The sequence below is a fragment of the Epinephelus fuscoguttatus genome, linkage group LG23 (genome assembly GCF_011397635.1).
Source record: "Epinephelus fuscoguttatus linkage group LG23, E.fuscoguttatus.final_Chr_v1".
NCBI classification, from domain to species: Eukaryota; Metazoa; Chordata; class Actinopteri; order Perciformes; family Serranidae; genus Epinephelus; species Epinephelus fuscoguttatus.
Window position 1 is genome coordinate 9,389,687 of NC_064774.1, and position 26,476 is coordinate 9,416,162.

At 40.4% G+C, this 26,476-nt stretch overlaps 2 protein-coding genes across 4 annotated transcripts; both read right to left on the minus strand.

Annotated features, from left to right (window-relative positions):
• Positions 1-2: 2 nt before the first annotated feature.
• Positions 3-9,023, minus strand: LOC125884306 (myelin-oligodendrocyte glycoprotein-like). Its single transcript, XM_049569204.1, has 3 exons — positions 8,291-9,023; positions 399-743; positions 3-37 (listed from the first exon to the last, which is right to left on the minus strand). Exons 1-3 carry the CDS (start codon positions 8,427-8,429, stop codon positions 3-5), a joined length of 519 nt encoding a protein of 172 aa, XP_049425161.1. The 5' UTR covers positions 8,430-9,023.
• A 3,332-nt stretch (positions 9,024-12,355) lies between these two features.
• On the minus strand, positions 12,356-25,480 carry LOC125884458 (ribonuclease inhibitor-like). 3 transcript variants are annotated; one of them, XM_049569447.1, is made up of 4 exons: positions 25,104-25,477; positions 24,476-24,652; positions 13,432-13,605; positions 12,356-12,738 (listed from the first exon to the last, which is right to left on the minus strand). In XM_049569447.1, exons 1-4 carry the CDS (start codon positions 25,190-25,192, stop codon positions 12,726-12,728), a joined length of 453 nt encoding a protein of 150 aa, XP_049425404.1. In that variant the 5' UTR covers positions 25,193-25,477; the 3' UTR covers positions 12,356-12,725. The 3 variants fall into 3 exon arrangements, with proteins under 3 accessions (XP_049425404.1, XP_049425403.1, XP_049425402.1); XM_049569446.1 differs by lacking the exon at positions 12,356-12,738 and adding an exon at positions 17,947-18,038 and having other exon boundaries at positions 12,746-13,605; positions 24,571-24,652; positions 25,104-25,480; XM_049569445.1 differs by lacking the exon at positions 12,356-12,738 and having other exon boundaries at positions 12,746-13,605; positions 25,104-25,480.
• Between the last annotated feature and the right edge of the window lie 996 nt (positions 25,481-26,476).

Sequence of the window (26,476 nt, forward strand, 5' to 3'; positions counted from 1 at the left end):
ATCTAAAACCATTGAGAGTTTTGGCTCGAAACTGCAGCTACAAAAAAACAAACAAACAAGAATTACACAAAGTATGCTAGGTATTATGCATCCACCACTTCTGTCAAAATCAGATTCATTATCAACATGGACAAGACATCAGGGAGCAGTATTATCTGGTCTTTGTGAGAGAGAGATATTTAAAGTTTTATATTTGATCAAATTAACCTCATAGGATAATGATGTAGTCAGCCAGACCTTTCTCCAGCCTGAGATAGGTCTGGCTATGTGAGAATACAGTGGTATCTTCTCATCTAACTCTGGGCAAGAAATTGAGTCAGTAAATTTTCCAGAATCTTTGAGGAGGCTGTAATGCACCGCCACAGCTTTTCCTACATAAATAAAGGTTTTAGACGTACCAACAACAAGCTCTATTCTAACGATCTCCTGGGGCGCACTCCAGATTATCTTGCATATGAATGTTCCTGCATCAGAGAGCTGCACGTTGGAAAGCCTCAACGAGATGTTCCCATTTTTCAGCTCATTCATGAAGAGGTTTGTCCTGAAGTGGAAGGCCGGGTCCTTCTCCGCAAAGGTCTCACAGCCCTGCCGGTACACGAGGGCGATCTTTTGATCCGTACTTCTGTGGAACCACTCCACTGTTGGGAAGTCACCATTATTGACATTGATGTGGCAGGGCAGGATGACCGTTTGGCCAGTAAAGGTCAGGATCTTCACTGGTGCACTCACCTTCTGGACGTCTCCTAGGAATTAAAAACAAAAAACATGGTGTCGGTTAAATTCAGCAACAAACAGCATGAAAAAACACAACAAATGCCAGACTTAATAAGGGTGGGGGAAAAAATTAATGCAGCATATATAGCGATACATGCCGACTCGCAAATACACATTTTAACACAACTTTTGGTGCTAGAATAATACAATCAATTGTTCTTTTGCTCCACTAGATGGTGCTGTAGTTTTTTTCCTGGTGAAGTAAGCAGAGGTCTCAGTCAGCAGTATTTGGCAGGAAGTTCATCTCAACAAAGAAGGAGACACGAGCACAAAATCAGAAACGTGCCATCTGTGATTAAATCAATCTTCTGGACTTGTTTGGTTTTTTAACATGGAAGGAAAGGAGGACTTGGATATGGCACATGCAATTTGCAATGCGTGTCAATCGGCATATGAGGATACTTTGGGAACACGACGAACATGAGGGCTCACCTCACACTCCACCATCCAAAAACAACATTGCCATTGACGGCCAAGCTAACGCTAAAGCATTCCAAGCTGTGCCAAAAACCAATCAGCACAGTTTCAAGATGAACCCCCAAGATTAGTGTAAAGTAATATCTCCCCTTCTGTTCCTGAGTGATGATGTTGAATTTTGGCCAAAAGAGTGTCTTTACAGAGCATTATGATGTCACAGTGACCTCTGACCTTCTGGATCTAAAATGCCATGACTTTATCATTTTGTCCTATGAGACAATTGTGTGAAATTTTGTCATAATTAGCATACAAACTCTTGAATTTGGGCCAAAAACGTATTTTGTGCAATCACAGTGACGTTTGTGCTAAATTTGAAGAGAATTGCATTCACAAGAATGAGATAGATGCAAGGCCACAGTGACCTTTGATTTTTCAACCATCAAATTCTATTCAGTTCTTCTATAAGTCCAAGTGGACGTTTGTACCAAATTTGAAGAAAATCCCTCATGGACCTTTTGAGATATTACATTCACAAGAATTAGAAGGGCACAAGGTCACAGTGACCTTTGACCCTCTACCACCAAGTTCTAATCAGTTCATCCCTGAGTCCAAGTGGATGTTTGAGCCAAATTTAAGTAAATTCCCTCAAGACCCTCTTAAGATATAGTATTCACAAGAATGAGACGGACACAAGGTCACTGTGACCTTGACCTCTAACCACCAAATTCTAATCAGTTCATTGCTGAGTCCAAGTGGATGTTTGTGCCAAACTTAAAAAAGGAAAAAATGATCCGCACACCGATAAAGCTCCCAATTAATTTTCAGTCAAGTGCCGTTTCGAGCAACGCAGGCTCTTCCTCAGACTTGTAATAGGATACAAACAGAAACGCCATCTTTAAATATCCACCGTAATCAGTGAGATGAATCACAGCTGTGTGCAAACCAGACATTTAAAAAAATGAAAAAATACAGACAAAGATGTATTAATATAAATACAGTAGTCCAGCATAAACATGAAGAGTGACCTTAAGTACACACATATCTAGAGTACACATATATGTAAAAACGTCACCCTACATAAATATTAAAGTACACATCATATAGTACAAAACCAGCGAATACAAAATAGCCCAAAAGGTCCATACTTGCATAACAAATAGAGGCATATTATCCAAGATATATATATATATATATATATATATATACAGTACAGGCCAAAAGTTTGGACATACCTTCTCATTCAATGCGTTTTCTTTATTTTTATGACTATTTACATTGTAGATTCTCACTGAAGGCATCAAAACTATGAATGAACACATGTGGAGTTATGTACTTAACAAAAAAAGGTGAAATAACTGAAAACATGTTTTATATTCTAGTTTCTTCAAAATAGCCACCCTTTGCTCTGATTACTGCTTTGCACACTCTTGGCATTCTCTCCATGAGCTTCAAGAGGTAGTCACCTGAAATGGTTTCCACTTCACAGGTGTGCCTTATCAGGGTTAATTAGTGGAATTTCTTGCTTTATCAATGGGGTTGGGACCATCAGTTGTGTTGTACAGAAGTCAGGTTAATACACAGCCGACAGCCCTATTGGACAACTGTTAAAATTCATATTATGGCAAGAACCAATCTGCTAACTAAAGAAAAACGAGTGGCCATCATTACTTTAAGAAATGAAGGTCAGTCAGTCCGGAAAATTGCAAAAACTTTAAATGTGTCCCCAAGTGGAGTCGCAAAAACCATCAAGCGCTACAACGAAACTGGCACACATGAGGACCGACCCAGGAAAGGAAGACCAAGAGTCACCTCTGCTTCTGAGGATAAGTTCATCCAGTCACCAGCCTCAGAAATCGCAAGTTAACAGCAGCTCAGATCAGAGACCAGATGAATGCCACACAGAGTTCTAGCAGCAGACCCATCTCTAGAACAACTGTTAAGAGGAGACTGCGAATCAGGCCTTCATGGTCAAATAGCTGCTAGGAAACCACTGCTAAGGAGAGGCAACAAGCAGAAGAGATTTGTTTGGGCCAAGAAACACAAGGAATGGACATTAGACCAGTGGAAATCTGTGCTTTGGTCTGATGAGTCCAAATTTGAGATCTTTGGTTCCAACCCGTGTCTTTGTGAGGCGCAGAAAAGGTGAGCGGATGGATTCCACATGCCTGGTTCCCACTGTGAAGCATGGAGGAGGAGGTGTGATGGTGTGGGGTGTTTTGCTGGTGACACTGTTGGGGATTTATTCAAAATTGAAGGCACACTGAACCAGCATGGCTACCACAGCATCCTGCAGCGACATGCCATCCCATCCGGTTTGCGTTTAGTTGGACGATCATTTATTTTTCAACAGGACAATGACCCCAAACACACCTCCAGGCTGTGTAAGGGCTATTTGACCAAGAAGGAGAGTGATGGAGTGCTGCGGCAGATGACCTGGCCTCCACAGTCACCGGACCTGAACCCAATGGAGATGGTTTGGGGTGAGCTGGACCGCAGAGTGAAGGCAAAGGGGCCAACAAGTGCTAAACACCTCTGGGAACTCCTTCAAGACTGTTGGAAAACCATTTCAGGTGACTACCTCTTGAAGCTCATGGAGAGAATGCCAAGAGTGTGCAAAGCTGTAATCAGAGCAAAGGGTGGCTATTTTGAAGAAACTAGAATATAAAACATGTTTTCAGTTATTTCACCTTTTTTTGTTAAGTACATAACTCCACATGTGTTCATTCATAGTTTTGATGCCTTCAGTGAGAATCTACAATGTAAATAGTCATGAAAATACATTACAAACATTTTACATATTTTATACATACCCCAAAGTAGAAGTACTCACAATGAAGGACTCAGGCTTAAAGCCGTCATACTGTACTACCTATAAGAGGCGCCTCTTATGTAAATTTTTAGTCAGGGTAATAGAAACACATTACATTGCACTCAGATTATAGATGAAGAAACAGATAAGGTCGAACCACATGAAAAAACACAGTACACAAATCACAGAAAAGGTCTGATGTCAAACTCTTCATTGAGCCCTTTAGGAGCTAAAGTGCCTAACGTATGTATCCAGAATAATTCCCTTTTAAGTAGCAAGGTGTTTATGTCCCCCCCTCTGCGTGGATGTTTAACAGTTTCTATTCCAACGTATTTTAGAGTAGAAATATTGTGTTTTGCTTTTGCAAAATGTACAGCCACGGGACTAGAAGCTACATTATTCCTAATGTTGCCACGATGTTCTGTTATGCGGGTTGTCAGAGGTCTTGTAGTTTTCCCAATGTAAGACAGTCCACATGGGCATATTAACATGTAAATGACATTAGAGGTTGAACATGTGATGATACCATTGATTAACAATTTTTTTCCTGTATGAGGATGATAAAATGAATTGGTTTTATGAGTGAAACGACACTGTTGACAGCGACCACATGGATAATTGCCAGAAGGTATATCACTCAGAAAGTGAGATGGTGGTGGCTGGGGGCACATATGGCATATGGCACATATGACTCCATTGTCTGTTCTTTTGGGTCTTGTAGAGGTCAGACATTCAGTTTGTGACATACTGGAAAAACGTGAAGGCAGCGGAGCGACTTTGCTTCACGTAGCTCGTCTTCGCTGGACTCTGACTTCACCTCGGACGGGTCACACGTTTTTTTAGAAACCGACAACGGATCCCACACAAGAAGAAATGCAGGTGCGGCAAAAAATCTCCCACCAAGAGAACCATACCCGACCCGGAGGCAGAAGAAATAATCGTTCAGACCCTCTCCAGTAAGCCCATTTCACACACATGCATATCCGCTCTCAACAAAGGCCTTTCATTTGTGCCCACAACACAATGTAATGAATTCCACACGATGGTTGACATGCAAAAATTCTTCCATAACTTGAGACTGAAGGAGTTTTTTGGAGGCCAGACGGCCCAGTCTAACTCGCTCTCTACCTCCCTACCCAACAGGATGTTAGAAGTTTATGATCCAGCACCCTTTCAATATTTATTTGGGATGTGCGTGTTATCTTTTTTTTCTGTGCCAAACTTAAGGAAATTCCCTAGGGGCCCTCTTGAGTTATACCGCATTCATAAGAATTAGATAGATGCAAGGTCACACTAAGCTTTGACCTGTCACCACCAAATTCTGAGCTGAGCCGAGTCCAAGTGGATGTTTGTGCCAAATTTGAAGAAAATTCCTCCAAGCATTCTTGAGATATTGCATTCACAAGAATTAGATGGACGTAAGGTCACAGTGACCTTTGACCACCAAATTCTAATCAGATCATCGTTGAGTCCAAGTGGACATTTGTGCCAAATATGAAGAAAATCCCTTCCAAGTGTTATTGAGATATCGCATTCACAAGAATGGGATGGAGAGACTTCATGAACCCATAATGCCTCCAGCCATGCTAACACTGGTGCAGAGACATACAAACAAAGTTAGCATGTAACTGATGAACTGTATTTAGCAGCTAAAAAGCCTGACGTATAAGTGTTAATGTTTGCAGCTTGTCTGTTCTGCTCCCAAGTGGCCAAAAAAAATCATTTAAAATAGGTCTAATCTTTCCCTTTGCAGTAAATCTTAAAACTCAGGACATACTGCACAGTCCATTACAGTTTGGCTGCTGGAGTAATGTTTTTGCTGCGTCATGTCGTGTCATGTCTGAGGGCAGACTTTCAATTCTTCTTTGGTGTTTACATTTCTGTAAATGATCCAAATGTGCGTCAGTTGACCTTTTCACAACTCCAAGATTGTGTAACTTTTGTTTTTTAATGTTTTTTTCTTAGGACGTCAGTAAATCAGTTCACAAATTTGGTCCAGACTGAAATGAAACAACAGATGATCCTCTGACCTTTCTTCTCAAGGTCGACATTTTGAGTGAAATGTTGCAGCAACTACAGGATGGATTGCAATGACATCTGGTTCAGATGTTCATGATTCCAACAGGATGAAATTGTTTTAACTCTAATTTAGAGTTGGGCAATTTGGACAAAATATTTGACCACCTACACATCAATACTGCGACAATATTGTAAGGTTTAGTATCAGTGCTTTCACAAAACATTTACAAAATGAGACTTTTGATAAATATCCGTCAGTCATTTGAATATAAAGCATTCACTTAATGACTGCCTTACTGATGTTAAAAAAGAAGGTTGTCAAAAAAAGTTTCTTCAGCTGAACTCAAAACAGAAATTGTTGTCGTTGGACGCCACCGCGTGACAAAACTAATTCCCCCTTTGGCTGCTCCCCTATCAGACAGCATCAAACCTGCTGCAAGAACCTTGGAGTTCAATCATGTTAGTGCAGGGCTACCCAGAACTTTACATCTGTCCCACGGACGATAGACCTACACACTTATAAATGAGAAGGTGAAGGACGAACCCAAGGTGATATGTAAACTCATCTTCATTGGTCGACTACAAACATGACGTATCATCTCTTCTCCTAAATTTTAAAACTGGACGCAATGGACAAAGACTGAAAACGGAGACAATGACGGTAAGAAAGAACATTGATCAGCAAACATGAATGATTAAAACTTCTCGTGAGACCCTCCAGGTTACAGGTCACGTGCCAATTGCTCTCCTCAGCCACCAGAGTTCAAAATTACCGGCACACCACGCTCATAGAAATGGACTGTCCCACATACTAATCATAAGACACGTGGCAGGTACGTAGGCAAAACAAACCCTCTACCAAGAGACCAAGAGCCCTCACAAAAGCAGAAGTTAATAAGTGAAATGTACTTTTCACTGTTGCAAGTTGCAACAGTTGCAACATCTCCTTCCGTCTTCTTCTGAGTGATCATGTTTCAGTAAGTATCAGGCAGATGAAGGTTTAAAACATGAAACTTTGGTTGATGTTGTCCAAATAGTCTCAGAGTGACGGACAGGAATGCAAAAAGTGTTGCAACAGTCCCCAGTTTCCCCTTTTTTTTTGATGCCAATACGGTTTTTTTTTACCTTTTTACTTCAGTAAATATTTAAATGTAGGATTTTTACTTGTAACAGCGTGATATTTCTCTGTGGTGCAGCCAGACTAATTTAGGCAATAACCCAACATTAAGCGCAGAGGTGGGTAGAGTAGCCAAATATTGTACTCAAGTAAGAGTACTGATACTTTAGAACATTATTACTCAAGTAAAAGTAAAAAGTAGTCATCCAATCTAATTACTTGAGTAAGAGTAAAAGAGTATTTGGTGAAAAAACTACTCAAGTACTGAGTAACTGTTGAGTAACGTCTGATTTATTTGTAAAATAAGAACATGAATGTAATCAATCAAAAATAATAACCTGCAAATTCATGTATTTTAAACGAAACCCCTTTAACTAAAACAAAAATAAATTAAATCTTTACAAACATAACATAAATCAAGGCACAAGAAACACAAATATATTCTTATATATACTGTACATATATATATGTAATCATGTACTCAGAGGTGGGTAGAGTAGCCAGATATTGTGCTCAAGTAAGAGTATTGTTGCTTTAAAACAATATAACTCAAATAAAAGTAAAAAGTATTTTGCATTAAAACTACTGTGAAAAGTACAATTTATCCAAAAAGTTACTCAAGTAAATGTAACTGAGTAAATGTAACTAGTTACTACCCACCTCTGATTAAGAGGAACAACAAGAAAACTAGTCAGGCGTAAAAATCACACCGTCTCTGACAGACGCCGAATTGCTTTCCCACTTTCAAGTGTCTTTTTACGCCAAAACTCAAACTGAAATAAAATGTAAGTCTCCCAGTGTCTCCCACATCGCGTCTGTGATGACTAATTCAAACAAAAATGGCACACAGTTTGGATCTGCGGTGCGTAAAGTAGCTGCAAGCGTCTGCTCTCTGGAATCGTTTAAGATTGTTATTATATTTAGAGGGGCATTTCAGGAATTACTGACTAAAATAAAGAGAAGAGAATGAGGAGCGGAGGAGAAGAAAGGAGTGGATAAGAAAGGAGGAGGAAAAACTAATTTATCCCCAAACGACGCCATTATTCAGTTACACTAAACGGAGACTTGCGTTTGTATCTAACACAGGCATTTATAATCCGTAGCAAGGTAGAATTAATAATTCATAAACTACAGATACAAACTTGTAACCTTACCTGCGCAACAAGACAGCAGGGCGGCGACCAGGAAAAGACGTCCAGGCATGGCAAAGACGCAAAAACACCGACACAGAGCTCTTGTAAATCTATAAGCGGTTTGGAAAACTATTAATTCAGTGTCCGACATTGGTTTCATGGCTCAAGGAGCAGCTCGAGGCAGACTGATGATCAATAGCTCATTCAGAAGTTTTACAGGAGGACGCGACGTGTTCAAGACGACTGCAAGAGGTAGGGCAGACTATGAATATCATGTGACTATAAGGGAGGAACCCAAGGGCATGTGCGTCTGCGTTTGTGTGAGTTTGGGGGGGGGGGCGGGGGTTATTGTTTGTGGTAACCGAAACTGAAAGTACTATTGCCAAATTCACTCTCCTGTTTGGAGACCTGCTGATTACAGTCTGACACGTGGTCACTACCTTTTTATCAAGCCCTGGCATCACCTGAGTATGGTGGGGTTACACACCCATAAATGTCCTGAGCACAGAAAGTGAAAAAACCCAGGCAGAGGGCAGAGTCTCTGCAGGAAAATACACTCCCACACACTTCTAGTGAGTCATACGTGATGACTGAGAGGGTCACCTCTGTGTGAGTCTGAAGGAAAATCCTGCAGAGTAGGGCTATATCTTGAAATCATTATTACTCAGCTAAAATTGAACAGTTGGGACATTTCCAAACACCAAAACATTCATTTCCAGCTAACATGGACGCTGGCTCAGCAACATGCAAAATAAGAAGCTGCCCGTAGTAAAAAAAAGGAAGTCAGACTTTCATCATATTATCTGTTTTCAGACATCGTGTCCAGAAGCCAAGCAAGGTCAGAGAGGGATTACAACAAGCATAAAAGAAGAAAGAAAAATAGCCTGTTAGTAATGTTTTGAGACACAAAGCTGACAATCTGCACTTCACAGTAACCAAACACTGGAGCAAACGTGTCAAAATTCACTTTATTTTTTAACTATATACCCATTATTTATACATATACCACTGTCTACTGGACAGTGTCAGGGGCTCTCCTGGCCTTCACCTGCAAAATGATACTCAAATGGACATGAACGCACCAGGAAGAGACTCAAAATGACTACAAAGAGACACAATGTGACTACAAAGAGAGACAGCATGAAGACAAAGAGGCCTAAAGCAATTACAAAGAGACAATCCACAAAGAAACTAGGAAGGCCCAAAAAACACAATATGGCAACAAAACAACAACAAAAAAATGGCTACAACAAGATTAATAATGTCCATTAAGAAAGATTACAAAAATGACTACACACAAAATGACCACAAAGAAACTAAAAATGACTACAAAGACACAAAAAATACCACAAGGACACAAAAAATGATGACAAAAGAGACACAATATGGCTACAAAGAGACTAAAAATGATGACAAAAGAGACACAACATGGCCACAAAGAGACTAAAAATGATGACAAAGTCACACATGACTACAAAGAGACACACAATGTCAACAAAGAGACACAAAATGCCAACAAAGAGACACCGAATCTACAAAGAGACACAATGTAAAGAGACACAATGTGGCTACAAAGACGCAAAATGCCAACAAAGAGACACAACGTGGCTACAAAGAGACACAAATGGCTACAAAGACACACAAAATGTCAACAAAGAGACACAACGTGGCCACAAAGAGACACAAATGGCTACAAAGAGACACAAAATGCCAACAAAGAGACACAAATGGCTACAAAGAGACACAAAATGCCAACAAAGAGGCACAATGTAAAGAGACACAATGTGGCTACAAAGACGCAAAATGCCAACAAAGAGACACAAGGTGGCTACAAAGAGACACAAATGGCTACAAAGAGACACAAAATGCCAACAAAGAGACACAACATGGCTACAAAGAGACACAAAATGACTACAAAGAGACACAAAATGACTACAAAGACATGTAAAGTAACAACAGACAGACTCAGAATAACCACAAAGAGACAGAAAATGCCAACAAAGAGACACAACATGGCTACAAAGAGACACAAATGGCTACAAAGAGACACAAAATGCCAACAAAGAGACACAACGTGGCTACAAAGAAACACAAATGGCTACAAAGACACACAAAATGTCAACAAAGAGACACAACGTGGCCACAAAGAGACACAAATGGCTACAAAGAGACACAAAATGCCAACAAAGAGACACAAATGGCTACAAAGAGACACAAAATGCCAACAAAGAGGCACAATGTAAAGAGACACAATGTGGCTACAAAGACGCAAAATGCCAACAAAGAGACACAACGTGGCTACAAAGAGACACAAATGGCTACAAAGACACACAAAATGTCAACAAAGAGACACAACGTGGCCACAAAGAGACACAAATGGCTACAAAGAGACACAAAATGCCAACAAAGAGACACAAATGGCTACAAAGAGACACAAAATGCCAACAAAGAGGCACAATGTAAAGAGACACAATGTGGCTACATAGACGCAAAATGCCAACAAAGAGACACAACGTGGCTACAAAGAGACACAAATGGCTACAAAGAGACACAAAATGCCAACAAAGAGACACAACATGGCTACAAAGAGACACAAAATGACTACAAAGAGACACAAAATGACTACAAAGACATGTAAAGTAACAACAGACAGACTCAGAATAACCACAAAGAGACAGAAAATGCCAACAAAGAGACACAACATGGCTACAAAGAGACACAAATGGCTACAAAGAGACACAAAATGCCAACAAAGAGACACAACGTGGCTACAAAGAAACACAAATGGCTACAAAGACACACAAAATGTCAACAAAGAGACACAACGTCACAAAGAGACACAAATGGCTACAAAGAGACACAAAATGCCAACAAAGAGACACAAATGGCTACAAAGAGACACAAAATGCCAACAAAGAGGCACAATGTAAAGAGACACAATGTGGCTACAAAGAGACACAAATGGCTACAAAGAGACACAACATGGCTACAAAGAGACACAATGTTGCTACAAAGAGACACAAAATGCCAACAAAGAGACACAAAATGACTACAAAGAGACACAAAATGACTACAAAGACATGTAAAGTAACAACAGACAGACTCAGAATAACCACAAAGAGACACAAAATGCCAACAAAGAGACACAACATGGCTACAAAGACATGTAAAGTAACAACAAACAGACTCAGAATGACCACAAAGAGACACAATATGGGTACAAAGAGTGAAGCAATTACAAAGAGACAACCAAACATGGCAGAAATGCAAAAACATCTAAACAAAATTCTTCGACATCGATACAGTGATGGGAAAAACAATAAATTCAGTGTCTGAAACTGGTGTCATTGTTCACAAAGCAGCCCGAGGAAGACGGACACCATTTCATTCAGAACTTTTACAGGGGGTGGTAGCATGTGGTTTGTCCGCTGTAAGATGATGCATTCAAGTTTCAGAAAGGAAACTGAGAACACGTGTGTGTGTGTGTGTGTGTGTGTGTGTGTGTGTGTGTGTTGGTGTGTGCAAGTAAGTAACCAAGTCTGGTATCTGATCACTACCTTTTTATGGAGCCCTAACTTCACCAAAACACTGTGGGGTTACACCTCCATCAACATCCCATACCCAGAAAATACACAGAAAATACAGACAGAGAGCACAGTCGCTCCGGGGACATACACCATCACACATTTCCTGTGCATCAAAAGTGATGAGTATGACTAAGGGATTACATCTGTATGAGTCTACTGTTTTTAGGAAAATCCTGCACAGCAGGCCATATCCTGAAATCATCCTAACTGAGCCAGAAATCAAATGGTTGCTCTGTCACCAGACCAAAACATTCATTTCCAGCAAACACGGAGGCGGGGGATGGGAAATAAAAGGCTGCTCGTAATAAAAAAAAGGAAGTCAAACTACATACGGCCTCATGATATTGTCTATTTTTAGACATAATGTCCAGAAGCCAAGCAAGGTCAAAGAGGGATTACAACAAGCATAAAAGAAGAAAGAACAATAGCCTGTTAGTAATGTTTTGAGACACAAAGCTGACAATCTGCACTTCACAGTAACCAAACACTGGAGCAAACGTATCAAAATTCACTTTATTTTTAACTATATACCCATTATTTATACAAATACCACCGTCTACTGGACAGTGTCAGGGGCTCTCCTGGCCTTCACCTGCAAAGAGACACAATGTGGCTACAAAGACACTTAAATGACTGCAAGATACTAAAAGAGACCCAGGCCTGGAAAATGTGTTTGTGGAATGAAACTAAACAATATGAAGTTCTTCCTTTTGGACTGAAATGTCAGTTAATGTTTAAGGGGCATAAAATTATCTCCATCTACTGGTGACTGAAAGTAACTACAACAACACACACACACACACACACACACACACACACTGATGCTGCTGCTTAAACGTCTCTGGATCCTCAGGACACAGCTGATCCTCTCATAGCCTCCATCTGATGAGAGAAGAAGACAAGAGAAGTTATAAACCAGCTGTCAGTCAGTGATGCAGCACATCCAGTATAAAGACTAGTAGGGACTTCCTGTTCAGAGCAGAGTGGAGCGGCTGTGTAGCGTAGTCGGCTTCCTTCCAGCTCTCATGTTAACGTGTTGGAGTGAACACACTGAGCTGGAAGCTCACAGACCTGTAGAGACTTTGGACATCAAGTCTGTTTACTCTGCAGATTTCACTCAAGTACACAGTGTAAATAAACTGCTGAGAGTCCTGAACGCATCATGGCTGCACAAACAGAGGGATTCACTTTAATGATGGATTTACTGAGTCTGTTAGAACAAATGACTGAATGAAGAACAAATACCAACATCCTTCACTGTAACACTATAGGCTATATAACACGCACACACACAGCTGTAATCCATCTTTACTTCCTGTAGACATGAACACAACAACAGTCGTCTTCACATCAACTTAAACACATGATCTCAACAAGCTTCTCTCTGATCTGATTGGCTGACTGTTCTCTCTGTCTGTCTCTCTGTCCTCTTCTGAAGACTGTCACCATTCCCCTCTTTGAGCCACTGAGAAGGTCTGAGGTTTACAGGAAGTACTGGATCTTTGCTCTGATACTAACTGTGTTTAATATAATACTGCTGAAACCAGCATGGACCCACTCCAACCCTCTACTGACCTCAGAGTCTCCAGTTTACAGTGTGGACTCTTCTTCAGATCACACAGCTGCTTCACATCTGAATCCTGCAGCTTGTTGTAGCTCAGGTCCAGCTCTCTCAGATGGGAGGGGTTGGACTTCAGAGCTGAGGCCAGTGAAACACAGCTGATCTTTGACAAACTGCAGCCCCTCAGTCTGAATGAAAAATAAATGATGTAGATAAAAATCATTAATAATACAATCAGATGTGTTCAGGTGTTAAATGTGTAGCTCAACATTACTATGTCCTGATCAATGAGCTTTGCCCTAAACTGAGTAGAGTGACTTTGTCATTGTGTTATTGTGCTGATCCCAACAGGATGCAGGTTAAAGACTGGAAAATACAAAAAGTGAAAAACAGCTCTCATAAATATCATTGACAACGTGCTGCTACTTCAATAAAGATGTAGTGACTTCACCTCTTAAACTCTGCCAGCTCCACCAGTGGCTCCATCATCACTAACTCATGTTGTGCAGCCAAACACAAATCACTTATTTAAAGAATCATGAGGGTAAATTTAAGTTGAAATCAAGTGTTTAAAGCAGGGCTGTTCAATTACAAATTCAACTGTGCTTGTGTAAACCATGATTGTAAACCATAGCGGCGGTGAATGAGGGACAGAGCAGATTGAAATATGGCTTTCTACATGCTGAACACGTGTATTGATAAAGCACTGGCTTTTTCCTGCTGAAGGTGTTACTGCACTTATTTATAGTAACAAGTGTACTTGTTGTCAACTAACGGATGACAACAATGTCAAATAACGAATGAGGGTCACAGATATCTGGGTGTTTTCATCACTCTTGATTTGAATAACTTATTTGAGACAAATTACTCTCCATTAACTCAAAAAATTAAGATGGATTTGAAGACATGGACCTCCTTACTGACATTGTTCCTCTGAAGGATCAATGTCATTAAAATGAACATCCTTCCCTGATTAAACTACTGATTCTAAGTTCTCCAAATTTACTAATCCGAAGGAATTAGGAGGTTTATCTCTCCCTAACTTACAATTATACTATTGGTCGGCTCAGCTCAAAATGATGTCAGACTGGTTTACATATAGGCAAGAAGCTTTTTGGCTTAGTCTTGAGTCTCTAGCCAGAAGACTTAAATCCCTACCTTTTATCAATAATATAGACCAAATAAATTCCCTTGATCACAACATAATCATTTACAACACATTATTGGTGTGGAAGGATGTGAGAAAACACTTAGACATCTCGTCTGTCATTTCTGTTGAGTCTCCCCTAACGTTTAACCCTGATGTCCTGGTGCAGATCAGGAGTATTGGTTTGAGGGGGTGGTTGTCCAATGGCTGACTTGATTTTGTGGGCCTGCTCATCACCAAGCACCTTCTCTCTCTCTCTCCTTTGCTAACACTCATGTCCTGTTACGCATCTCGCTAACTCAGCTCTACTCCATGTCACTAACTCGGCTTCTCCTCCGGAGCCTTTGTGCTCCACTGTCTTGCAGGTTACCTCGTATCGCAGCGGTGCCTGGATGGTGTGACGTGTGTGGTTGTGCTGCTGCCGTGGTCCTGCCTGATGCCTCCTGCTGCTGCTGTTATCATTAGTCATACTTCTACTGTTATTGTACACATATGATTATTGTCACATACACATACTGGCATATATTAATATATACCTGCAACATATTGTATCACAATAGCTGTAATTATTATTGTAACATTATTACTTAAATGAATGTTGTTGTAAGCTATTATCATTACTGTCTGTCCTGCATCTCTCTCTGTCTCTGTCTCTCTTTATGTCTCATTGTGTCATACGGATTACTGTTCATTTATCATGTTGATCTGTTCTGTACGACATCTATTGCACGTCTGTCCGTCCTGGAAGAGGGATCCCTCCTCAGTTGCTCCACATTGCTCTGCCACAGTCAATGGATTAAACCACTGAACAAGACAAATAGACTTCACTGTGGATCAGTATAATCAGCCTCAGAGGTGGAAAGAGTACTGGAAATTTGTACTCAAGTACAAGAACTGTCACATTGCTTAAATTGTACTCAATTACAAGTAAAAGAACTGGTGTTTAAACAATACTTAAGTAAAAGTACAAAGTACTCTTCTCAAAAACTACTCAGAGTATTAATTACTTTTAACCAATGGATGTTTTATTGCGTTGTCAATAGCAGGCATTCGATTCGATTCACCTGTATAAAATATCAAAAACAGCTCACCTTATACAGTGAAATTACTGCAATGATATGCCTATTATGAGGCAAGAGTGTAAACACATGGTGCACACATGAATACATGGGGCTCACTGACTCCACAAGAGTCACACCTTTCCAGTCAGCCCCAATTTATCCAACTGTCATACTGTTTAAGGACCCCAATATGCAGGAATAATAAAACAGAATAGGTGAAATTACATAAATACAGCACGCAAAATAACCGCGTGGGTTTTGCACAAAACTGCAAGGGATTAGAGTGAAGTGGATGTGTCTGTAAAGAGGTAACGCTTATCATACGAAAACATTTTCATTCAGGTATCTTGAAGTAAGAGAACAAGGGACCCCTTGCTTGTGCCCTGTTTTCCATGCTAAACGTTAGCCTGAATTTGGAGCACCTGTGTCTACTGCAGTGGAGTTGTCCTTTCCTTACATCATATGTTAATTGGCGTGGTCGATCAGACAGCCCTATTGGCTACAAAGATGCAGATGAAAGGTTTGAATATTAATTCAAATTGTGGGCGTACTCAGTAGCGACTTATGATTTTAAAAGTAGCGAAGTAGATTACATGGTGTAAATTGTACTCAAGTATGAGTAAAATTACACACTTGAAAAAAATACTCATAAAAGTACAAGTACCCAAAAAATCTACTTAATTACAGTAATGTGAGTATTTGTAATTCGTTACTTCCAACCCTGATCAGCCTGGGGCCTGTTGTTCGAAAGTAGAATTAACCAATCCAGGATAGGTGAGAAAGCGAGGCTGGAAAAATTCCCCTAAGTCCATCCTGGCTTAATTGGTTGTTCGAACGCCAAGCCAGGCTGAGGAGGCGACCTCCGGCACTTATGAAGAGGTAAAACATATAATCATGAAGAAAGGAAACACTGCAGCGATAATAAAGCAGAGAGAGTGCGTGGCAAACAATTGCGGACCGCCCTCTTCATACAAGGTACATTATTCCAGTATACTGTACATGGAATCAATCGTTTTATTCATTCATTAATCAACCAGTGGTGTTATGTGGACTGTCTGACTTTGGATTGTCTTGCAGTGTAAGACAAATTGACAAATTAAAAGAAAAACCTTAAGGAAACTGGACTTAGAAATTAAGAAACTAGAGAAAGAGGTAAGTGATTTTAATGCACATTGTAAGCATGCCGCAATGTATTAATCAATGTTATTTCTCTCTTTCTCTCCCAGCTCCAATCAGACAGTGACTGATCACATTATTTGTCATACTTTTTATAGCACGTTTTTAGTTAAACAGTTGCCTTAATAAGGTTTTTTTGTTAACATAGCTGCCTTTATAAGGTGTTTTGTTAAAATAGCTGCTTTTGCAGTTTCATTGTATAGCTGCTTATATCAGGATTGTATTTTCATGTTTTGTTTTTATAAAAAGTATAAATCGCTTAAGATAAAAGCAAGTCATCTGAGGAAGCAGATAGCACTGGCAGATGTCAAGCTCCAGTGTGAAAAGAGAAAGCTGCAGGACATGGAGCTTGACAGACAAATTAAAAGAAAGACCTTAAGGAAATTGGACTTGGAATACATTGACTGTGATGCAATGTATTAATCAATATTATTTCTCTCTTTCTCTCCACAGCTCAAAGCAGACACTGACTGATTTTGGTATTGTTGATTAAATAAAATGAAGTCAAAGAATATTGTGGTTTCATCTTCATGTTTTCATTCATTGATGTAAAGTACACTGGAGTTATTGGTCCAGTTAACTGGAAATATAATTTGGGAAGGTCATACAGTTATGAAACCTAATAACCACTAATTGTGTTAATGCCAAATACACCTACTTGTATGGTTATTCCAACAATTAATCCTTTTATTGGTAAGGATATGTGCATGTCAAAGTATGTTTGGGCTATGACAAGCAGAATGTTTTGTTAAATGTTTTTTTTTTTTTTATTATTGCAGGCTTAATGTATTTTGTTCAAAAATGAGGCAAATTTGTACGTAAGAACATGAAATGACGGTAAAACACATTGATTTCAGATCGCAGTGACAGCTGACTGGATAGATAAGGCACCAGGCTAAACTAAGCCTGGTTGTTAGCCTGGTCGGGACCAGGCTAAGTGCACAGAATAAATCTCCATGGCAACATATGTGCCTCTGCTTTCGAACAACTGAATCAATGCTAAATTAAGCCAGGATAACCAACATATCCCAGCTTAATCCCTTATCTAGGTTTCGAACAACAGGCCTCTGATGTCTGCAGTTTAGTGTCAACACAACTTTCACATCATAATAATCTCAGCACAGGAGTAAAAAATGGTGTCTGACCTCAGAGTCTCCAGTTTACAGTGTGGACTCTCCAGTCCAGCACACAGCTGCTTCACTCCTGAATCCTGCAGCTTGTTGTCACTCAGGTCCAGCTCTCTCAGATGGGAGGTTGGACTTCAGAGCTGAGGCCAGTGAAACACAGTCGACCTCTGCCAACCAGCAGCCCCTCAGTCTGAATGAAGAATAAATGATGGAGATAAAAATCATTAATAATACAATCAGATGTGTTCAGGTGTTAAATGTGTAGCTCAACATTACTATGTCCTGATCAATGAGCTTTGCCCTAAACTGAGTAGAGTGACTTTGTCATTGTGTTATTGTGGATCATCATGATGTCAGCCTTCTACAGACATCATCCAAGTGTCACCACAACATTCATTCACCTATTCATATCAACACAGATTAACAACATGCTGCTGATCTCAGTCAAGTCTGTATTTAGAGGATCAATATCAAATCAGACACGCTGGACTAAAACACTGTTCATTCATTCATTTCTTACATGACCTTCATACTGTATTTGTATATGGAATAAAAAGGAGAGGGACACATTTGTTCAAGTTTGTTCAACAGTCACATGCACATTAAAAGAGTTATTGGTGGCAGTAAATATTCCTCCTGTCCATACTGAGTGTGAAGTGGTCTCTTCTTAACTCAGCTACACTGTAAGAAATGTCTTCATAAGTTCAGATGAAACTAATATGAAGCTTCAGCAGTGTGAGTTATCCAAATCAAGAGGGTGTGGACCAAAGTTACAGACTGTTTAGCACCAAACTCCCTCTTTGAGTTACTGTTCCTCCTCTGCAGCTCAACAAGAAACTGACATTTATTTATTTGGATAAACCCCTTGAGATGCACCATCTCGTTTTCGAGGGGGTCCAGACATATAACAAACATGGACTCAACAATACACAAAAACAGAAACCAATAGACAAAAACAAACAATACAGCAAAAAAAAAAAAAAAAAAAAAACAGAAGACAAACCACAGTTAAAATCATGACAACATTAGGACAATACAACCATAAGAAGGCCACAATGGCCAACACTGAAACAACAGCAAATAATGTATATGATTAAATCACCAAATCAGAGAGGTCACACAGTTTTACTGAAAACAAGAACAGGCCATCTTAAAATGAGAAGACAAATGACTCTTGTAAATAACAAACGATGAAATAGATCTGATGTTAGCTGGTAAATTATTCCAATCTGTTGGTGCTTTAAACATAAATGATCTTGTGCCGAATGATTTATTGACTCTAGGAACAGAAAAACAGAGATGGGTAGAATGTCTGATATGATAATTTGATGTATACGGTATAAGAAACTGCTGTAAATAAGGTGGATAATTAAAATAAATACATTTTTATATAAGATGTAACCAGTACATATGTCTTCTCACATTCAGTGATGGCCAGTCAAGTTTATTATACATTGTGCAGTGATGGGTGAAGTAAGGGCAACCTAGGACAAATCTGCAGAGTCTATTATAGGTTGTGTTAAGTGAAGCAAGATCAGATTTGTTATGTGACATCACAATAATCCATGATTGGAAGTGTCAGTTGAGTGGCAAGTTTCTTGCGGACATTGAATGTAAAACAGTTACGGGAGCGATATAACATATTAATACCAAAGTTGACTCTCCATAGAACATGATTTATATGAAGTTTAAAAGTAAGTTCAGAATCTAGCCATACACCGAGATATTTAAAACTGTCAACTTTATGCAATGATTAGCCGTCATTGCAGTTTATAACACAACAACCAGGTTTGGATTTCAATTTTTGCTTGGTACCAAATATCATGATGTAGGATTTTGATTTATTGAGAGGAAGTTTATTACAAAATAACCATTCCTGTACTGAGGTGAAATCAGATTGAAGAGAGGACTGAATTTGTAGTATGTCAGGCCGGGATGTATATATGACGGTGTCATCGGCACGAAGTTGAACACGGCATGTAGCAAGACTTGATGGTAGATCATTTACATATATAGAAAATAACAGTGGGCCGAGAGTTGACCCCTGAGGAACACCATGCTGCTGAATAAGCAGATCCGACTGAAATCCATTCAAGACAACACACTGTTTTCTGTTGTGAAGGTATGAGCTAAACCACTGAATTGCATTAAGAGAAAGGCCTATATTAGATAATAAAGTTTGTCTAACAGCAAATAACAATCAACAAAATCAAAGGCTTTAGTTAAATCAATGAATATCGCACCAGTGAGCTCACCATTATCTGCAGCAGAGAACACATCATTCGTAAACTTTAGGAGGGCAGTTGTTGTTGAGTAATTAGACCTGAAGCCAGACTGGAATGGTGATAATATATTATTGATAGTGACATAATGGGAGAGTTGATTATAAATTAACTTTTCAAATACTTCAGCAATGGAACAAATTATTGAAATTGGCCTGTAATTATTGGTGTCAAGTATATCGCCACCTTTATGGAGTGGAGTGACGCGAGCCCATTTCCAGACAGCTGGTAACTCACAGGTGGACAGTGAAAGGTTGAATAAATCAGCAAGTGGATATATTATAACATGTAAAGCTAGTTTGATGAACCTGTTCTCTAGACCATCAAGTCCTATGCTACTGTTCATTTTCAATTCATTGATGGTGTTCTGGACCTCTAATGGAGAGATTTTCCTAAATGAAAAAGAACTGGAACATGCTGAAATATTGCTAGAAGTGCACTTAGGCAGATAGTATACAGGTAGTAGTGAGGAACAGACAGTCGAGAAATACTGGTTGAAGGTTTGGGCAATAGATAATGAGTCATGAAGTATAATATTATCAGCTCTTATTTTATTAATAGTATGTTTATTAGATGTACTAGTAATAGTTTTAATTTTATTCCAAAATTGTTTAGGGTTCTTAAAATCAGAGGTGAGAGATTCTTTATAGTAGTTGGATTTTGCATTACGGGTTTTTGTTTTGCTCATATTACGTAGTTGCTAGTACACTTCCCAGTCAGCATTATCTCGTGTTCGACGATAAGTTGCCCATGCTTTATCCCTCTCTCTGAAGAGACTGATAAGTTCGGAATTAATCCAAGGGAGATGTTTGCCCTTAACTTTAACAGTTCTCCAGAGTGCATGTTTGTCCACGACTTCAGAAAATTCTTTGTGCAGAAAATCCCAAGCATCCTGAACATATGGAATAAGTTGATATCTATCCCAATTAATGTTTATCAGATTGTTAATAAACAGATCAATGTTCAATTTTTTAAACTGTCTGATTTTAATCAATTTAGGGGGTAATTTAGATAATTTAATCTTCCATACACAAAAAACTATTGAATGATCACTGAAGCAATCGGACATGATACCAGCCTTCAAGATTCTATCAAGGTGACACAAGAATCCAGTCGAGCAAAGATTGTGTTCTAGGGGTGATTCGGGTTGGCTCATTAATTAGTTGAATAAGATTTATACTATTAAATAATTTTCTTTCTTTATCAGATGACTTATCCATCCAGTTTTTGTTAAAATCTCCGAGTAAGATTAATTCATTGCTACTGGAGATGGAATTGATGGTAGAGATCATGCAGTTGAAGGACTCAGCTGGAGAGGAGGGTGGCCTATATATACTACCAATAGTGAGACATTTATTTACATGAAAATTTATCTTAATAAATATGCTTTCAAAATGTAGAGGGTCAATAGTAGGAACAACTAACTCGGTCACAAGATCAGAGGAGACATATATAGCCACACCTCCACCCTGGAGCATCTGTCAGATCTGTATAGGACACAATTTGCAATATTTAATTCATTATCTGAGATGTTAGTGTTGAGCCAAGTCTCAGAGAGTGTAATAATGTTAGGTTTATGTAGAACAACCCATGCACGGAGCAAATCTATTTTAGGCAAAAGACTCCTTATGTTCATTTGAATTATTTTTAATCCCTTAAATTCATACAATTTGGAGGTAAAAATTAACAATGATACTGTTATTAGTCAAACATAAATGTAGTAAATGTAGTACAAAAAAGTACAGACATAAAAAATAAAAAAATAAATGAAAAAAAAAAATACATACAACAAGAAGGCACAGTAACCCAGAAACCAAATCCCAAGGCACTTCCGCAAGTAAACTTAACTGTGTAGGTGCAGACCGTCAACTAAAATTAAAGCTCAGTCTGCACTGATAAGAGGGGAGAAAAAGAGTAGCTCAGAAATGTATATCTAGATAACACAAGCGATAGCTAGTAATAACCACCGCCAGGGGGCAGTGTCACAAAGTGGACTCTATCATGCCAGAAAACTGAAGGCAGAAGTGAGCGTTATCGACACTGAAATGTAAACAAGCAGAGTAATGAGACAGGTAAAAGTCACCTGTTGCGTAAAAGACAACTGAAAAACACTAAAGGTGGGTCAACACATCACCTTAGTAAGTCATGACATTGAAAGAAGATAAGCACAAAAGAAAAATTAAACTGAGGGAGAAAGTCACTTTGTTTGACCAACTGGATCTTCAAAAGCTAATCATAGCTGCTAGGCTAATGATAGCAACTGCTAGCAACTGACAGACAACAACCTCACCTCAACGGCACTTTATTATCCAGGAGAGTCTGTAGTGGACATGAAGACCGCTTCAGCATCTTTGTGGGTGAAGAAGCGTTGCTGTTTGCCATCCATAACAACACACAGCGTGGGTTAACGGAGAAAGTACTTCAGATTGAGTTCACAGAGCTTACATTTGACTGGATCAAAGCTCAGACGTTGCCTCACCAGGTCAGGGCTGAAATCAGGAAAGATGAAGATGCACTTCCCATTGAACTCCAGATTCTTCTTCTCCCTGGCAAGGCGAAGAATTTTCATTTTCTTTCTCGAGCTGCTTCACCCGGACGACCAACTCCTGTACATTATCCTCGGTTGCCCCAGCATGTTGTTGTAACAAGTCGACTTGTTCTCCCAAAGTAGTCAGGGAATTTTGAATGCTGGTTAGACTATTCTGAATAGGGTCAACTTTGGAATCGAAGTGAGATAGCATGTCCTCCCTGCTCTGCTGAATGGCGTCCCACAAAGTTTGCAGAGACATGCTTCCCTCCATGGTAGCAAACGCAAAAATTAAACAGATCCAGCAGCAAATTAAATCACTTTAAACACTGGTTGACTTAAACAAGGACAATGTTTAAGTGTCAAAAAGAAGGCATATAAAGCTACTTTTACTAGCACCAAGCAGACAAGTTTGAGTCGCGTTCACTCACACTGCGGCCATCTTTTTAGTCTGAACAAGAAAAACACTGTCAAACACTAAATACTGACTGTAACTCAGACGTCTGAAGCCTCATATTAGTTTAAACTGAACTTTTACACAGAACAAGACTGTGGATTTTGTCCTCCATCTGGTAACACTGGAGTCAGGTTATAAAGGGACTGCTTCACAGACAGTATGGACAGAAGGAATGATTACAGACATCAACTACCAAAGCAGCCAAAGCAGAAAATATTGGGTTTTCATCTGCAGTGACTTCATACGAATCTTATCCGTCTGACAGCGAACATGAAACAGTAAAATAAGGCAGATATCTGAAAGTACAAACAGCAACGCAGGAGAGAAACTAAACTTCAAACCACAGAGATTCAGTTAAAAGATACAAAACTTATGAACACACAGACACTTTGAAAACTCTGGGCTGCTGCACACACACCAGTTGAGCCTCAACACACGCTTGTTGGAGGGGACGGAGCCTGTCAGCTTCAGCTCCACTAGTTTGGAGTCCACATGTGTCTGTCTTTGCTTTTAGGTGGATTACAATAAGAAATGACACGTTTGGAAGATTTTATTCCACTTACAGTGACGTAACCAGAGGCTGTTAACTCAAGTAACGTCACCTGTGTGGGTCGAGGAGGAGGGAGAGAAACGCAGCCCAGCGACAGGAAAACACAGTAAAGACTCTCACAATGAGTTCAAATCAAGGCAGTGCACATAAACAAGGTAAATAACATCAATAAAATATTTGCTTTCTTTCAGGGGGGTGGGGGATCCCACTGATAGAGAAACACTTGATAGCAACTGGGATTGTTCCACAGCACATCAGTCAACACATGGATGCATAGGGAAACAGGAGCCAGTGAATGCTTGTCATTTAGAAATGAGATCACATAGACGTATGAATCCAGATCATTAATGGTGCAGTCCTAATGGGCGTGTGAGTGTGAAAGAATATCAACCTGTCCTTAAAGTCCAAGATGTTTCCAGTGCAGACTATTTATTTGCTTATTGTTGCAGTCTAAAGGTCTGTGACTTCAAATGATTATGTGACGTTAACATGAAAACAAAGAAACCTCAGAACCTCAGGAATCTTAAATTCTGTTTGGATAAATCTCAAACTTGATGATGTCTAAATGTTCTCAGTCATCATTTCTCTGCCTTTCATAACCAACTGTTCAGCCATTTGGAAAGACACAACATTTCTGAAAACACTGAAAGCTTTATAACCTCAGTCAAGGACTTATATTATATATATCCAAAAACAAACAAACAAACACCTACATAAGCAAGTGAACTGACCTCAGAGTCTCCAGTCTACAGTTTGGACTCTCCAGTCCAGCACACAGCCGCTTCACTCCTGAATCCTGCAGGTACTGGTTGTGACTCAGGTCCACCTCTCTCAGATGGGAGGGGTTGGACTTCAGAGCTGAGGCCACGACTTCACAGTGAGTCTCTGAGAGTCCACACCTAGTAAATCTGACATGACACATATATTACAAAAATCTGTTATTGTCAAAGAGACACTTCATATTTACTTTATGGATCTGATGATAAAACAGTTTGAAATATCCTGTTTTGATGGACTGAAAATAGTTAAGAATAAAAAAAGAACACAAAGAATTCAAACTAATTAAAAGCTGTTCTCTATCGTCTCAAGACTATCTCTCCACTCCGTTACATATTCCATATGTACGGGGTATGATCCCCCTGCTTGTCAGGGTATGTGGATAATTCTTTAAGACACACCAGCTTGCCCGGCCACGCCATAGCGTAGCTATAAAGCGCCTTCGCTGGCGTGTAATCACTGATTGTTTGATCACCACTTGTGCGTCAGGGTGCAGTGTCTCACAATCCGTATTGGAAAAAAAAGACAAGAATTGAGTTGTAAGGAAAGAGAAGGAAGGTGTACAGCTTTGAGTCCGCTTACCTGTGTAAGTCGGGGCGTCTGTCTTCGGCAGCCTCCCTGGATTGCTGTGTCCTAGAGCTCTTTCTGCCCCGTGTCAGCAGAGTCATCATCCTGCCTGGTTGAGCCGGAGGTTGCCTGGCTCCCGGCAGCGGTGGCTGTGTGTTATTCCCGGCGTATTGCTCGCGGCTCGTGAGCTGACGCGCTTGGTGAGGTCCACGTTGAGCATTGTCTGCCGCTGGTCTGGTCGAGCCGGGGGTCTCTGACTCCCGGCTTTGGCGGAGTTTCACCCTGGCGTATTGCTCGCGGCTCGCGGGCTGATGCGCTCGGCGGCGCACCCTCTCCCTCTCCCAGTTCAAGCACTCCTCTGCTCACCCCCTCATAGCGTACCACTCCCACAGCGGCACACAGAGTAAACTTCAAACAAACAAACAAACAAAAAAATAATAAAATAAATAAATATAAGCAAGGTTAGCTGCGGTGCTACTGGCTAACGGTAAACAGGAAGTGGCGAAGTACTTCCGGGTTCCGGTCCCTGGCAGTATGGCATATCAGGAGGGACATTGCTGTGTGGATTGTGGGGTGGCCATGCCCCTAGAAGATGGGCATGATAGCTGCGTACTATGTTTGGGACATGAGCATGCTCTGGTTTCTAAGGAGAATCCTCAGTCGTGCATGGACTGTTTTATTTTGCCTGCACATACTAGGGAGGCTCGTTGTCACTTTTTTGTTGCAAAGCGTGCAGGCTCCCATGTTTCTGAAGGGCCTAGGCAGAAAACTGGGAGAAAGGCTGCAGCCTCGGAGGGGAGAAGGGAGTGTTCAGGAGCCTGGCAGGCTCCATTGCCTCCTCTTCAGCCCATGGTGGTCCAACCTCCGCTTAGCTCCTTCCTTCCCCCGCCTTCAGAGTTAGGCAGGGAGGAAGAGGAGGCTGAGGAGGACGTGGACGTGGAAACCGTCTGTTCCTCTGAGGACAATGACCTCTCTTGTGCACAGCAGACAGTGGGTAAAGTAACAAAAGGGGAGTTAGCTCGCCGTTTTGAGGACGTGATTAACAGGACTTCCAGGGCTCTGGGCGTTGCCCTCCCTGAGAACCCCCGAGCCGCATCCTCTAGGTTTGAGGAGGATATGGAGGTGCGCCCTGCATCAACCCAGGTGCCCCTCCTACTTGACTTTAAAGAGCTGCTGTGCCAGCAGTTCCATTCTCCAGCGGCCGCTCGCAAGTGGTCTGCGACATGTCGCCGGTTTTCCAATGTGCATGACAGGGACCAGATTGCCTGTGGACCACTTCCCCTAGTGGACCGAACCCTCACCCCACTAGTTTCTCCCTCCAGCTCCATCCTTGGTAATGCCACCTGCTCCAGCAAGAACTGCAGGGTTATGGATAGTCTGCTCACTAA